Source organism: Dama dama, chromosome 15 (genome assembly GCF_033118175.1).
Source record: "Dama dama isolate Ldn47 chromosome 15, ASM3311817v1, whole genome shotgun sequence".
In the NCBI taxonomy this organism is placed as follows: domain Eukaryota; kingdom Metazoa; phylum Chordata; class Mammalia; order Artiodactyla; family Cervidae; genus Dama; species Dama dama.
In genome coordinates this window covers 68,882,377-68,899,390 of record NC_083695.1, presented here as the reverse complement: position 1 = coordinate 68,899,390, position 17,014 = coordinate 68,882,377, and the positions used below count along the sequence as shown (strand labels likewise).

Sequence of the window (17,014 nt, the reverse complement as noted above, 5' to 3'; positions counted from 1 at the left end):
GGAGCCAAAGAAAGGAACTCAGATAAGGAAGAAAAGCCTGAGACAGACTCTTAGTGGATGTTTAAGTTTCAGGAGTGAGACAAGAAGGAAATGTAAACAATCAGAGAGCCAAAATGCCATTGAAATCTGAGGAGGACAACATTTTGGCAAAAGGAGGGGATACCTATATGACAATTTCAATATTGATACTAATTAATGGTTACTTTTTTTATTGAGGGCCTATTACGTGCTAGGCACTGTGCTAAGCACTAAGATTTCGATGCATAACATTTGATTCTCACAACAACTCTGTGTGGTAGGTATTACAACTTGTAAGGAACCTAAGGCTTGGGGAAGTTGTTTGCCCAAGGGCACATGGCTAGGATTCTCACCAAGCCTGTCTGTGTATGCCTTGGCTGAGGAAACGGCACATCCTCTGTGAGAGGAGTGAGTACTAACGCTTGCCCAGCAAGGCTTAAAACACCCTGTTCAGAAGAACCATGGCAGAAAGACATGCAGAAGAGTGTACTAAGTGTGTGCTTCTGCCACAAGAACAGAGGCAAGTATAGGAAATGAGAAATCATAATAATGGCAATATTTCCCAGTAGCTAGTACAGTTTTCCCAAACCAATGATTACCTATATCTGACCTGCTCAGGACCATCAGGTACGATCTGAGTATCCCAGGGATATAGGTTAAGATGAATATTAGGATCTTCTTCTGCCCCAGAGACAGGATGGAGATTTGAGTGGGAGAATATACGAAGTTCTCACCAACTCCAGAGCTACTTCCAAGGTCAAAAAACAGTTGGAGGGGGCAGGGAATGCAAATAAGAGGGATGGAGAAAAGCTCCTTCTTATAATCAAATGACACTGACAAGAGCTATGAGAAGGCAGCCTTGTGTGCTATTTTGCCAAGAGATTTTTTTTCTTTCCAACATCAGATTATCTACTTGGGTTAAAGGGCCTCCATCGTAGTTACTAGTTTAATCTGGGAATTACAAAGCCACAGGCTTTGGGGTCAATACTCTTAGTTTTGAAACTGATTTAAATCTCATTTTATTTCCTTAACAATCCGACTAGGTGACTGAGGCAGGAATATTAGTTCCACTACACAAGGATCATCGAGATCTAGCTCAAGAATTATCTAAGGACTGAGGCTGGCTACCTCAATCAAGGGCAGCATCCAGTGTGCAGCCCAGCCCTGTCTCATGGTGTCAGCTTCTCTATTATAGGACTTGGAGTTATAAAGGGCACGAGAAGGCTCCATGAACTCACAATACCTTACAGCCAGTGTTCCATTGCTTACCCTCAGTGCTATGTACACAATTCTTTTTCATACCTGGGCGAGTCTGAGGTCAGTGTATGAGTATTTATCTGGAGATATAGGTGTATGTTCGAGAAGGGGAGCGGGGAGGTTCAGCTTGGGCAGCTGGATCATTTAGGAAGTCCCAGATGAGGATTGTGTCATCATGTGAACTACTGACAATCTGGAATTCATCAAACTGGAGTCGGAAAACTCTTCCAGAATGCTCCTAAAGAAGCAGAAACAGAACTTTTGAACTATTCAAAATCAAAAGAACACAAATTCAGCAACATGTCAAAAGGAGTCTATGGAAAGGCTAAAGCAGATAGTCTTCTTGACCATTTAGCTGTTTCAGGAATACAGATGAAAATCTTAATCTGGATTAAAGGCAGGATATAAAAGTCAAATACTGGGTAGTTGATTTCATATATAGTCAAAGTAATATTCACTGGAGCTGACACATGTCAAACAGTACACGAGTTTCTCACTGCTAACTCTCCTAGACTTAGCCTCAATGAGAACATTTCTTAGTACCTCTCAGGCTTTATCCTCTAGGATATCTAGGATTCTATTACAGGATTCTATTCTGTATCTCTAGGATTCTATTACAATCATAGGCCAAGAGCAATAAGCAGTACTGTGCTGGTATGTATTTATCAATTAACTATCCCCAATTTGTACACACACACACGAATGGGGCTTCCCTGGTGCTGGTGGCTCAGATGGTAAAGAATCTGCCTGCAATGCAAGAGACCCAGGTTTGATCCCTGGGTTGGGAAGATCCCCTGGAGAAGGGAATGGCTACCCACTCCAGTATTCCTGCCTAGAGAAGCCCATGGACAGAGGAGCCTGGTGAGCTATATAGTCCACGGGGTCACAAAGAGTCGGACACAACTGAGCGACTAAGCACACATACACATACTGTTTTCCATTGAGGCTGCACTATTTTACATTCTTTACAAGATGTAAATGAGCTCATTAGATACATGATCATCTGTGTTCATAAGACATACTGGTAGACATATCTGTAGTTTTGTTTTCTTTGTTTGGTTTCAGGATTAGGGTAATGCCAGCCTCACATAATTAGGTAGGAAATATTCACACTGCTTTTATCTTCTGGAGGAAAGGATAGAGCACTGGTATAATTTCTTCCTTAAATATTTGGTAGAACTCATCAGTGACCATATGGGCTTGGTGCTTTCTGTTTTGGACGGTTATTAATTATTCTATTTCTTTAATAAGGTTAGGTCTATTCAAAATGTTTATTCCTAAGTTGTGGAATATTGTATCTTTCAAGGGATTGGTCCATTTCATCTGGGTTATCAATTTGGAAGGCACAGAATTGTTCATAGCATTCCTTTATTATAATCCTTTTAATGTCTATGGGATCTGTACTGATACAAAGTTTACTATTCAAAAATCAATGTATTCAAAAACATAAAAATTAACAGAATAAAGGTGAAAACCACACTGACCAACTTGACAGATGCAGATAAGAGCATTTAACTAAACCCTATCCACTCCTAATAAAAGCTCTCTATTCTAGGAACTGAAATGAATCTCCTAATCCTCTGATAATGTGTCTATGAAAAACTTATAGCTAACATATATATCTATGTAAAATGGTAAAAGACCAAATACCTTTTCCCCAAGATAAGGATATCCATTCTTACCAACTGTTTTGAGCACTGTACTGATGGTCAGTACAACAAAACAAAAAAGAAAAATGAAAAGTATGCAGACTGGAAAAGAAGAAGTGTATGTAGATATCTTGCAATGAACAATCCAGAAATGAAAAATCTTAATTTATAATAGCATTACAAATAAGAAATATTTATGGATAAATATGACAAAAGACATAGAAAACCTTTACATTGAAAGCTATAACACATTATTGAGAAATTTAAAAAGGCCTAAATAAGTGGTCTCTATTTAGAAGAAGATTCAGTGTTGTTAAGGGAAGGAGAGATTACTACATAATAGTGGGCATGAGGATACAGTCACTCTTTGGTTGGCATGATGCTTTCACTGTTTTGTATATATGTCAAAATTTATTAAGTTGCATCTTACTTTAAATATGTCCATGTTATTGTATGTCAATTATATCAAAATTAATCTATTTTTAAAAACGTAGACAACTCAATAAATAAATTAGGATGAGATTTGAAGACACTTCAAAAGAAGATAAGCACAGGAAAAGATGTTCTATACCATTAGCTATCACAGAAATTCAAATGAAAACTACATACCCACCCAAGTAGCTGTAATGTTTTTAAAAACTGACAAAACCAAGTCCTGTCAGGGATGTGGAAAAATAGGACATTCACACATTGTTAGTGGAAATGTGAAATGGTTTACATTTGCAAACTCCCCAAGTGCTACTTTGGGAAATAGCTTGATAGTTTCTTTTAAATTTCAATGTATATTCAGAAATCATACTTCTAGGTATTTACCCAAGAGAAATGAAAGAAAAAGATGTACACACAAAAGCCTATACTGGGATGTTTTCAGTATCACAAAGACTGAAAACATTCCAAAAATGTCCTTAAACTGGTAAATGAAGAAAGAAATTGGTTCATCTACACAAGGGAATACCACTCAGCAATAAAAAGGAACAAAGTATTAACATATGCCACAATGTGAATCAATCTCAAAAGAAGTGAAAAAAATGAAAAATGCAAAAAGCTACATAAATATGGGCTTCCCTGGTAGCTCAGCATGAAAGAATCCGCCTGCCAATGTAGGAGACATGGGTTTGATCCCTGGTCTAAGAGATCCTATCTGCTGTGGAGCTACTAAGCCTGTGTGCTGCAACTACTGAGTCTGTGCTCTAGGGCCTGGGATCTGCAACTACTGAGCCTGTGCACGGCAACTACTGAAGCCCATGTGCCTAGAGGCCATGCTCCATAACAAGAGAATCCACAGCATTGAGAAGCCTGAGCACTGCAAGTGGAGAGCAGCCCCCACTTGCTGCAACTAGAGAAAAAGCCCACGCAGCAATGAAGACCCAGCACAGCCAAGATTAAATATAAATAAAATTTTTTTCAAAAGCTACATTAATTTAGTATATATGACACTTATAAGACAGCAAAACTACAGGGATAGTAGCTAGGGGTTGAGGACAGGGGATTAATATGAAGGGGTATCATTTTTAAGGTGATGAAATTGTTCTATATCTTGACTGTGGGGTTTACAAAGCTACAAATTTCTATGCAAAATATACAGAAGTACACCAAAAAAGGGAACAAATTTTCCTGTATGTAAATTATAGTTCAAAAATCAAACAAATGAACGTACATGTTTAAAAAACCATGTGTGAAACATGCAGGTAAAACAGGTCTCGTGCTGAAAGAATGAGCTTTATATTCAACAAGGAAGACAAAAGTATCGCTCTCTTCTCCAGAGCAGAGGCTGCCTAAAGTGCTGAGAGGCAGGATTCAGGATGGGCTTCAAATCCTTGCTCTCATCTTTTCCTGAGTTGTGCAGAAGATTCTGTCCTCCATGATACCCCACCTACTCTTTCTGTCACAGAAGCAGCTTTCAAACGTTTGGGCCATTTTCTGATCTGGGCCTTTGGCTAACACCATGATAAAGAACTTGGTGCTTTTGAGATGACATTCTTCCTTCTAAGTCATGTCTTTCCCCAAAATGTCAAGATGTTTGGGCCAGGGGGTATAACAGAATAAAAGAGACAGGATTCGAATTGCTGGAGACAGCATGCCTTAAATAGGAAGCGAACTCAGGGGCGGACCAGGGGGTTCATGCAGGCTCCCCGTGGCACTTTTTGCAGGCACAGGTGTGCAGGTCCTCAGATTCTGGATAGGTTCCAATCTGAGTAATTATGTTCTCTCTCCCCAAGTCCCCCCTACTGTTTCCAGTGGATACAGAATTCTTATTCACTTCCTGCACTGAACTGTTGTGTAGAGTTGCTGCGCAGCTGTTGAACAGCTGCCACATTCTTCTCCGTAGACAGTCTCCAAAGCACTTTTGGATGAAAGGCAGCTATACAAACATATTTTATTGTCAAGTACTTGTTGCCTTTCCACTTAGTAGTAGACTTTGTGAGGTTCTAACTATCAAATCTAGATCTGTATTCCACAGCACATCAATGTTAATTTCTTCCCCTTCCTGCTCCTCAAACCCCTCTAAACAATATGGCTCTTACCACAAGGGTCCGTAGACAAAGAGTTCCTGCAGGGGCACGAGGGTCCAAGGCAGCTACAAGATCCCACACTTTAATTTTTCTAAAGATCAAAGAGGCAACCAAAATCTTAGTAAAAAGCAAAATTAAGGGGACACAAGAAAAATAGCAAGTCACGGCAATAAATGTATATGGTGAAGACAGTTTATATGATAAATGCAGCTCACAGGATATATAAAAACATTTTTGATTTGGAGACTCAGTTCATGCATTCATTCTTGGGTAGAGGTTATTAGTCTTAAAAGGGGAAAATGTACGTGATTAACCTAAAAACAAGAAATAGGTTAGCTTTAAACAAACTGAAGAGAGTGAACAGTGAAGTCACACCATACCTTGGGACCAAAAGGGGTTCTTATATATTAGAACTCTTAATGGTAGATGAGATCACTTAGACCTAGAAACCTATAATTCTGAGGCATTTTTTTCCTGGTCAATTCTGAGAGTGGCCCAGGTCACACATATGAGAGGACTGGGGTCCATGTAAGACTCTAGAGTTTATATAAGCAATATTTAAATAAGAAAAGTTTAGCCCTTCTATGAATCAATTGTATGTCCTGTCTCCTCAAGGTAAGTAACAGACAAAACCCAAGAAAAGGGTACAGATCAAAACAAAGGCAGTGAAAAATACAATCGTGGACTTAGCTGAAACATGTCGTCATACCCCCAATAACTTCCCAAGGGTCTGAGACAGTGATGGCTGACTCAAAGCAGAGGAGATGGGTCTGTTAACACTTACTGCTGCTTGAGTTGTCTTAATGAATCAAGTATAGCCAGCTCGTAAACTAAGATAAAGTTGTAAGTTAGTTTCTGATATTTTTAAAAAGCTGTCAATATTTGAACTGTGGCCTTCCCGTCCTCCACATCAGGCACCCTGATGAGAAGAAATGACAGAGAGCATTTCATAAGTGAGTTCACTCTTGTAAGAATTTACTGTGTGCTTTTAGCGTTGCTGGATGTGGGATCCATCCACAATATGAATGGAGTCTGTAACCACTGGAAAGTAGACTGAAGGAACAAAGATTATTTAACGCACTGTGAAGTGCGTTATTTAATGCCAGCAGTGAAGACAAGACCCTCCCATACTACAAGCCCCCTCCAAAGATACTATCCTCCAACATTTCAGTTTTATTAACAAGTCACTATTTTATATCCATATCCTTATACACTGGGGTTTATCCAGTTCTCTGCTTTATAGAGCAAAATAAATATATGACCAAAAATCTAAAATACTAATGAAAATCATGAGCAAACAAGTATAATTAAATGACTAGGAAGATTATTTGGAAAAGAGTGAACAAAGGAGATGTGAATATATGGATTAGACACAAGAATACCATATCAGATTCTTTCTGTGATATCTATAATCTTTTGGAGACAAGAAAAGGCTATGTTTAACATTCTAAGGCGGGGGGATTAAGAGAACTTTTAAAAACCCTGTCAGCACACTCACCCATCATAGGCTCCACTGACTATCCTCTTGTTGTCAAATCGAATACAGCGCACCAATTCCTCATGGCCTTCTAACACTCGTAAGCATGCACCACATTCTATATCCCATAATCTGAAAGAGAACACTATGTTGAGTGAATTTCCATGCATTCTTTTCTAAGCTTGCAGTGTTATAACAACATACATCGTATGTCTTTTAAAATATCCAAAATATAAAAACCAATCAACACTCATATACAAATGTATTACTTTCAGTATATTTACTTTCTGCCATATAAGCAGAAAAATGTATGATTTAAGTTCAAATATGTTATAAATGTTTTTAAAGCATCAAGCTTCATATAGACCTGAATATTCAGGGTCACCAAGGAATATAAAAGATGAATTCATGTACACAGTTGCCTAAGAATGAAAGGACCAAGCCAAGAAACATGTTTCTGGAAACCACAATTAAATAAGAATGAGATGCAGGAACGGTGACATCCTGCTCTCACAAAATATGTCTGCCTGTCACTGAGGACACCCTCAGCTTTCACCCCACTGTTCAGGACACTTTTTCTCATATAATGGAAATGCAAAGTAAGTTCTCAAAAACTTTTATATACTAATTTAAATTGGGTATGCCTTCTGACCAATCCAAATGATTTCTAGGAATGCTAATTTCCTTAGCTCTAACAATATCTGTCTGTCGTTTTTCCAATGGTCTCTTTCTTAGTACTTCTTTGAAGGAGGGGAGAGGGTGGATAAACCTTTCAAATTCTATGCATCTGTGTGTCGTTCACCTTCATGAAGGGAAAACACCAAAAAGTACTTCATTTGTGGATAATTTGTTCATAATTTCAAAGATTGGTAGCTCCCTGGCCCATTATGTAATGCTAAAAAAAAACAAAATTGTACAACTTCTAGTAGGGGAACAAATCTTTTTTCTTTTTTTTTTAAAACAACGGCAAAGAGAAAAGCCCTTTAGCTATTTATTAGCACTTATCAACTGCAGACAGGAGAAATTTAGAGAGGGCCTTCAACCTCCATTTTTATTTCTCTCGCTCACTTCCTCATTCAAGCAGTTCCTTTTAAATAGGTCTATCTGGTGATAAAACTATTACAGGAAGGAAACACATCAACAAAAGGCTTTGCTGTGCTGTCTCTCTGCTTGGGGCAAACTTTTAACCTGTAAGAAGCCATGGAAAACTGAAAAATGTGTTATTATAAACAGAACACAGTAAAAAATTGGTTTGGTCTGTGCACAAACAATGAATGGCAGGATAATAGTGATCCCTTCTGGGCAAGGGCACCTGCTGCTCACCTGATTGTGTTGTCAGATGAGCCACTCACAACCAGCCTGTCTCTGTACTGCAAACAGGCAATTCCACGTTTGTGTCCATTTAAGGTCCGTACAAACTCACAAGTACTTGTGTTCCATACCTGAAACAGAAATAGCATTTGGCAGTTGATTTGATGCTTTTATTAGTAAAATCTATGGCAACTGCAGTTTTATGGAAGCAGAAGATGGGACTGAACTAGTAGGGGAAATTCCACATCTTAAACCAATCCAAATCAAACCCCAAATGACAAGTTTAATGCACAGTAATATAGGGCTAATTTGTAGCTGGTTGCTATCATATGAGAAATCCTCAGATTGATGCACTCTTATGGGGTTAGTCTTGTCTTGCAGACAAATCTTGAACCTAAAATTACCCCTGCCCTTTTCATACTCACCATTATTTACAGGAATAAAAACCTAACCCAAATTGTCACATGACCTATCTCATTCATTACATAAACTAGTATCTGATTTAAATAAATATTAAGTATTCTACAGTGAGGGTTAAATATAAAATTGTCCTTGAGAAGATATCCATATGAACTCCCCTATTCTAAGTTGGGGAATTACTGAAAAATGCCTCATTACCTTTATAGTCCTATCCCCAGATGCAGAAACGATGTACTTATCATCAAAGTCTACAACATTGACTGCAGCTCGGTGTCCGACAAGCACCCTGCGGAGGGTGATGTCAGTCGGGGAGGCCATATCCCATACTGCAATGGAACGGTCTTTGGAGCAGGTCACCATCATGCCATTATTGAAACGCAAGTGCAGAACTGCTTCACAATGGTGAATCAATGTGTTCAGCATTTCACCTGTATTTACATCCCACACCCTGGAACAAACAATATTACGATTATCTGAGATTGTGGTGAAATTCATGCTATAATCTATTTTAAGTACTGGGTTACCTCACTGCCCACCCCTCCCACCCTATTTCTCACAGTTAATGGTATACCTTACTCTCCTTTTGTAGTTCTAAAGTTGAGTGAGGTAAAGTGTACTGATGGACCATGGGGAAGTGGTAGTTAGAGGACTGGACTGGGAAAGCGGCAAGAGGAAGGGGATGGGATACTGCCAGTATGCAATCCTTAAGACAACACAATTTGAAATCTGGGCTAGTTGCAGGGTGCTGAAATGAGGGGGCAGCAACCATCACCAGTGAATTGGTCCCAGACTTCAAGATTATCATAAACCTTCTGACATTCAATCTGATACATTTTAAACTGGTGGGAATTTTGCTAATAACTGCAGCATTGGTGGTCCCTCAGATAGCCCTCGGGTCCTAGAACTGACACAGGCCAAGAACCTTCTGTAATAGACTGACTTAGTACTGTGGATTTGAGCTTGATGACCTTGGGCCTTAGTTTTCACCACACAGATCAAGGCCTAAAATTACCTAGACTCTAAACATAAGGACCCATTTCTGTGCTCTGAATGAGTGTAGGGATCAAGACCAGCCACCCCAATATAAATACGGGCTTCACAGCAGAGTGTAGGACGCTTGAATAGATTGATAAATTTTTGTGAAGGTGTATTTTACTTTGATCACTCATTTTGTATCTTTACTTGTTTTTTTATAACACATTTTATTTTTTTCCAATTTAACCCTCTCTTTTAGAAAATCATTTTTTCCCTTGTCCAATAAATAATGTTAGCCTTTACAATCTTTAAGCTTCCTTGAGGCACTCCACAAGCAACAGTAAATGTTAAATGCTGCTAACTCTAAGAACTGAATTTGCTATGCCTTTAAGTCAAAAGACAAGAAAACGTGAATAGCCTTTTCTATTCACAGACGATAATTCGGAATGGTAAAAATTTAACTTCAGAGAATCTAACAATGCAGTTAACTGCTTTTTTTCTCCCTATTTTTTTTAAAGTTACTTTTGATGCATTATGTTTGCTAAATCCTTTAGCTCAAGGCAAAATTCCTAACAGAGGTTTCCAGCAGTTCTGCTGGTACCCAGAACTCAAGCTACACTGGACTCCAGCAGCATAATGGCTGTGTCATCAAATCACTAACGCCTCTGGAAATTGAAGGCCCCTCCTAGAGTGAAGCTTGCAATTAAAAACTGCAGGGACAGCAGGGGAGGGGCTGGCAAGAGAGAGTATTGCTCACCTGTACACATTTTAAAGGAGATAATGCATGCCTGTACTACAGTTATAACCACCTGAAAGGAAGGCTTCATTCCATTCATGTCATTCCCCTGTGAGGTGGTTTTTGTAAAAAATGCTAAGTTTACCAAGTTTCTATAATACATGATTCCCCCAAACTAAAACAGAATATGTAGTTTCTTAAATGTACAAAAATGTAAACTTACCGTAACCATTCCTAAATCAAGTCTTCCAGTTCTAGACTGACACAGTGATGGGGGGAGCTGATTGCTTATTCTTCTTTGGTTATGAAGTTTCATAATTGTGTTCATGCAGATACAAACAAAATCACTATCTAAGGCAGAACAGAGTGAATCTGATATTTCAGAGTTCAAAAGATCATTTGAAAGTTTCTACCTGACCGTGGAATCCGACGACCCAGTTATGATCACCCTCTCGTCATACTGGAGACACAGGACAGAACCTGTGTGGCCTGTGAGAATCCGCTTGCATTCCAATGTGCTTTTATCCCAGATCTAGGATGGCAAACAAGATCCTTTTGATCACCATGATAATGGGGTGGTGCAGAGACTTGCAGGCTCTATTATGTATTTGATTCCCCCAAAGAATCAAAGCCCAAAGTAGTGTGGAATGCACTCTTTCCTGCAGGTAGAGCTAAGCACTTCTACCTATGTGGCTTCAGTATAATGCAGACTTGATCCTTTTCATTCAGGAACAGGGTTGGCCTATAATTATGTGAGGGCCAAAAGAGTAACAGCCCATTCAGTGCACTTCAAGGATAGAATTTAACACTAGCACTATCCATATGTATGAGTTTCTGGGGAGAAGCAGGCATTTTTCCTTTAAGGAAATGATTTTGGCTTTCAGACTGGAAACAATCTAAAACTTTCACTTTCTGGAAATATCGCTTAGAGTTTATGCTTTGGGTTGCTTTACATTGTGGTCATTCTTACCCCTTCAGCTACCTCCCCATAACTGAAGAGACCTCACCTTGATTGTGTTGTCTCGAAGGCCGCTTACTATCTTCTGATCATCATATTGTAAACAGTAAACTCCTTTGCTTGTTTCACTTCGGCAGTGGATTCTCTGTAAGCTATGTCTTCCACATCTCCAATTAGATTCTATTGTCTGGGAAGAAGGAATGGTAAAGAAGTAGTAATTAGGAAAGGACTAGAACTAAACTCTTTTCTGACTTTCATGGCAACCAGTGACAAATGCTCAGTGCTTTACTGGATATATAGAACTTAAGGCATTTTTTAAAAAAGTTTCTATTTAAAAAAAAAAAAAAAAAAAAAAAAAAAAGTTTCTATTTAATGTTGTAAAACATTTTTTCATTTGCAAAGTAATTAAAGATTTATTTCCTAGAACTCTCCTGTATATAACTCATTCGACTAAATAATAAACCTTCTGGAGAGAGACTGTTCACCAACAGAGGGGAAGCTATGAACCACATGAGGTTACCTACTCAGTGCTCATCTTACATTTGAGGTGGCATTTCTACCAGTGAACTTCCACAGAGACTCAATTCAGAAGATATTTGAATAATGGTTTATAAGTGCAACTTTTAAATATTTCCACTGCTGTTATCATATCCTCTCTCTTAACTATTTATCTAGCAATAAACAATTTTCAAAAGTTTTAAATTTTTTGCCTGGCTATTTACTATATTTTACCTCCCTATTCACTTGTAAAGAAATTGATTTTTAACCCACATCAATAAACCCTAATGGGTTTGCTCTAACAATGCTGTTACTGAAGAATGTTGATGATTCTCTAGTATTTGGCAAATACCCAAATATACATAGATTCTTACCTCAATGTCTTGTATAATTTTAGGATAAAGTGCTCTATAAAAAGAGTTGGGAGGTGCATTTCCATCAGGAGGTTTGTTTTTGAACAAATACTGTCCCCTAAAAAACAACAAATATTTCTCAGTAAAAATCACATTCCCTCCCCCATACATTTACAAGGAACTTCCTATTTCACAATTACCATTCCATATAATCTCCATAACTAACCTGGAGAAGTGCAAAGTTAAAGTCGATTTCAGGAGCAACTCCCTCAAAGTTGCTCCCATGTCAAGGAGCAACTTTCTGGACTAAAGGAATTCTGCCAACACTGATTTGCTTTTGGGTAAAACATGATGATTTCTAGTGTAGGACATCAGAGTGTCAGGCCTTCAGGAATATTATGTGAATAGACAAATGGAATCTGTATAGTCACAATTCATCTACTATCAGACCTCTTAGACTGATTAGACTTATGAAAATTTTGTTAGTGGTGATAACTACAAACTCTGAACTAGGCACATGCCCCATAGACTTCCCTCACTGAGTAAAGCTGTGCCAGTGAAGTGGAGCCTGGCATCGTGGGCAGCAGGAATGCCTCTGTCACAGAGTTAACTTTTACCAGTCTCCAGTTATATGGGGAAAGGTGTATTGGCGACTCAGGCACCCAGGCTGCTGGTATGATTTAAAAGGAGCAATTTCAACAGAAAACAAAGGGATCACAGGAGTGTCCAGCAGCAAGTATGAAAGCAGAAAAAAAAAAGAAATGCCTGAGAGCACTGTGCTGTCAAGTCTAAGGCACAAAATTGACTTTCACAGGTGTGTTCCTGGCTATGTACATACATACATGGATTTTATTGCCTTTCCTTGACTCCAGTGAGCAACATTTGTTAGCATCTCCTTCCTTATGACAGCACGTCTCTGGAATACTCATATCCCAAGCTAGATCTTTGCTACAAAAAAAAAAATCAGTAAATGGCAATCACTTCCTGCTGGGTAAAAAATTTAATTCCTCATCCTGAAGTTAAGAACCCACCAAACACGGTGTGGAAGCTAGTAAACCCCACTATGGGTGTACTAACTGCTGTTCTCACTGGCACTGTGCCTTGCAAAGTGGAGACAGGCAGAAATGCCTCTGAGTGTAATCCTGGCACCAGAGAAATCATGTTTTCTCTGGGCCAGTCATCCACGCCTCCCTCTATAGCTCCATTACAATATAATTAATTGTTCAATGTCTCCAGGAGCACTTCTCCCCTGCCCTCTTCCTATTATACACCTTGAAAATTAGTTGAGAAAATTTCCTATCAGGAAGGTAGCTGGCTCTGACTTCTGTGTTGATACAGAAAGGGAAATCCACAACAGAGAAGCTAAAATAATTGTCTTTTTAAAGGGATTATAATAGGAGCAAGAAGCATGATACACCAACACAAAGAAAGGGACAAACAAGACACACTTGGAAATAATTCAGGCTTAAAGATACAGTTTTCTAAACAATAATTATTCTACAAATACATTGTAGGCAAACAAATTTTGAATGAAGAGGTCCTAAATCTGGTTATTAGGGAACTCCTGGGTGGTCTAGTGGTTAGGACTCAGTGCTTCTACTGCCAGGGGCCCAGGTTCAATCCCTGGGTAGAGAACTAAGATCCCATAAGCCACCATAGCAAGCCACCCCCCACCAAAGAAAAAAAAAATCTGGTTAATAATTATAATTTAATAGTTTCAATGTCAACATCCTTTAATGAGGTTAAGAATAACTATATTCATTTGGCAGGTGAAGAAATCAAATGTCAGGGAAGTTAAGCAACTTGTCCAAGGTCACACAGCTAGTGAAAAGACCTACAATTTGAATCTGACTTCAGAGGTCACACTCTTAACTACTGTACTGTCTCTCAAAGCTCACCATTCCTCATTCTTATCCTCTTTTTAACCTCTGGCAATTGCATACAGGGACCCCAGGATTTTTTTCATATACAATGAAACTATCTCTACATTCTAAGGAAAGAGAAATCATGTAAACTTCTGATCTCATTTTCTATCCCACTGTATTTATCATGCCATGCTAAAACATCTGAATTTCTTCAAATTAAAGATGCTACAAAAAAGGGTGGCTAAGAGTTGAAAACTGGTTTTTCAGTCTATATCTATATTTTATAAGTTAAAACCTTTCATGATGGAAGCTCTCTGACAACAGGGACCACTTCTGTGTGAAATGCCTAGTACTTTTAAGAGTGTGAGGACATGATAAATGTTAAATATTAAATTCAGAATGTTATCATAAAATGTGATCTGCTGATTAAGAAAATGGACTTATCCCAAGTGGTCTGTTATTACACTTTTAAGAGTTACCATTACTAAGTGGAGAGAGCATCTTCAGTATTACTCAAGAGAGAAAATAAGAGCTCATGTCCTAGAGGCAGACTGTCAAATTCATCTAGATATAAAATACAACTGTAGAGTGGAAATTAAACTCAAAGCTTTTTTAGAAAACTGTATTTATTTATTTTTGGTTGGAGGAAATGGAAGAAGTTTTCAAAGACAGCATTTGGGGAGAGGCAGTATAACAGAAAGGCTTTATTGACAAAGGAGGCTTAGTAAGACAACTTGCAAGAAAAAAATGAAAAAGTGATTACAGACTATTGTTTTTTAAAGTGAAGAAGAACTACTAACACAGGAAGAAAGGCAACACGTAAACATAAGCAGCCACATTCTGTCAAGGGGATAATAGAGGCAGTCTTCATGGGGTGAACAAATATTTGAAATCTCAGGGATCTATATCAAGCTAAGATGATATATATGGCCAAAGACAAAGGAATACAGTCAGAACTCTAAAGGATAATAAAAAAAGCAGGAGTGGGTTTCTGTGGTTGAAGAGATAGGAGAAAGAGTGATAATTAGTGCTGATCCTAAATTATTTCTCAGCTATACCTTCAGATACCCTTTAAAAGGCCAAGAAGCCACCTGTTCAATGATCTTCTCTTTTTCTTCTGTGAAACTAACATAAGAGATCTTTAACCCTCTTTAAGGGTTTAAACCCTCTTTTAGGGTTAAATTAACCCTAAGCATAATTCTGGAGCCTTTTATCTTTGGCATTTTCATACGTATCTGTCAAGATTTGCCCATGTACTTCTTACTCTCCCTGCCTTCAAAAAGAGACTGTAAAGTCCCAACATCTGATAAAGGTTTATTGTCATTTACAGTCCAAATGGGAACAAAGTACATTTTAACAGGGAACCTTTATAAGCTATGAGAATGCATCTTTACAACTGAAATTTTGGGTCAGGAGTTATTTGGAGAAGATTTTCTTTTAATTCCCCCCACCTCCCCAAAGGGTAGAGGGATATTCCTAGTTGCCCTAAAATTTTCCCAAGTAAGCAACTGCCTCCTCTATTTCTAAGGCTAGTCCTGACATGCTTAAGAAAATGATGAACTTTGAATGCCATATACCTATATAATCTTTTGCTTATTATACAATATAGTTTATTTCCAAAGTATGAAATAAGTTATCAAAGATAAGGTTTCCATTCTTCCATACAGTGAAATAAGTGAAAGTAAGGGAAACATACTTGGGAAGGAGAAATAATAATATATTTTCATTTATGCAATTCTTTATAGCCAAAAATTCCCTGGTATTTGCTTCCTAATTTAATTGAATTTGGGAGAAATTTTAAAGACCTTCTAATAGCCAGAATGACAGAAATCTCTTGAATTACTTGGTATAATATGTGGAGGTCATTATATTTATTGTACATTAATGAATTTAAAAGATGCAAAGAAAGGGAGCCAACTATACTTTTATGAAAAATTGTTAAGAAAAGCAGATCCTCCAGTCTCAACTGTTCTGTATTTCTTCATGATTCAAGATAAACGATTCCTAAAATTGCTCAGGATATCACTGAGCATACACATGCCTGCTGGTGCATCAACTAAAATATTTAATATGTCACCACCTTTATTTTATTTATGAAGTATTCACATCCAACTTTCTTATAATGACATTATAGAGAATCATCCAAGAGAAAATTATATATAGAAGACATCTTCCAGAAGTTCTAATGAAATGGTACCATTACATTAAAAGAACAAGAACAAAACTGGTGAATTCTGTTGCTCTTAGGCTGGTAATTACATAATGTCTTACAGGATTCAGGATTAAGCAGTGAAAAATCTTGAGAAAATTTAAGTCTTAAAAAGAAACAATGATATATACTAAATTCCAATTTCTTCTTTTTCTGAAGGCTTGAGTTCTTATTCTAGTTGGGCATAAAAATAATTTTGATTACAAAGATGATAGAACACCACAGGCAAAGGCTAAAGGCAAAAAATCTGAAAATGAAAATAGTCAGAGGAGGGTTGGTAGTTTTGTGTTTTTTTAATCATTTTTTGCAAAGCAGCATTAACACATTATTATATCACTTATGAGTGACTGGTCAGAAGAAAAACTGCCAAGTACATGAACAACTATTTAACACTTTTTGCTATAAAAGAGCAAAGTCAGTGTATCAAAAGATAAGTGGTCTTGCTGGTTCCCAATAATACTGTATTCCAGAGAGTGAAAGGCCAGATCCTGTAGCTCTCTAAAGAGTAAGAATGTTAAAAGGCTCACCACCCTCTTCGTTCTGCCAGGCCTCTCCACAGAGAATCTGTCCTGACCATTCTTTCGATGAGCTTCTTCCATAACATGCCATCAGACGTCACTCGGTACCATTCTTTGCACACAAGTTCAGCAGCACATAGTGATCTGGCATCCAAGTATGACAGGATGTTCTCAGCAATGTGATCTAAACCCCGAGCTTTTGGTGGGGAAAGGAAGCAAAGAAAAAAAAAAAAAAGACATGGATGGTAGTGAATGAT

General features: G+C 38.0%; 1 protein-coding gene across 4 annotated transcripts in view; it reads right to left on the bottom strand.

Annotated features, from left to right (window-relative positions):
• Window positions 1-17,014, bottom strand: part of BTRC (beta-transducin repeat containing E3 ubiquitin protein ligase) — a 172,069-nt gene that overhangs the window by 4,736 nt on the left and 150,319 nt on the right. For all 4 annotated transcript variants that reach the window (XM_061162426.1, XM_061162427.1, XM_061162428.1 and 1 more), the window contains 9 exons: window positions 16,767-16,953; window positions 12,187-12,283; window positions 11,364-11,501; window positions 10,770-10,888; window positions 8,844-9,093; window positions 8,238-8,356; window positions 6,936-7,046; window positions 5,450-5,528; window positions 1,321-1,513 (listed from right to left, as the gene is read on the bottom strand). In XM_061162426.1, coding sequence (XP_061018409.1) covers window positions 1,352-1,513; window positions 5,450-5,528; window positions 6,936-7,046; window positions 8,238-8,356; window positions 8,844-9,093; window positions 10,770-10,888; window positions 11,364-11,501; window positions 12,187-12,283; window positions 16,767-16,953 — 1,262 coding nt within the window. In that variant the 3' untranslated portion in view covers window positions 1,321-1,351. The remainder of the gene's footprint in view (window positions 1-1,320; window positions 1,514-5,449; window positions 5,529-6,935; window positions 7,047-8,237; window positions 8,357-8,843; window positions 9,094-10,769; window positions 10,889-11,363; window positions 11,502-12,186; window positions 12,284-16,766; window positions 16,954-17,014) is intronic.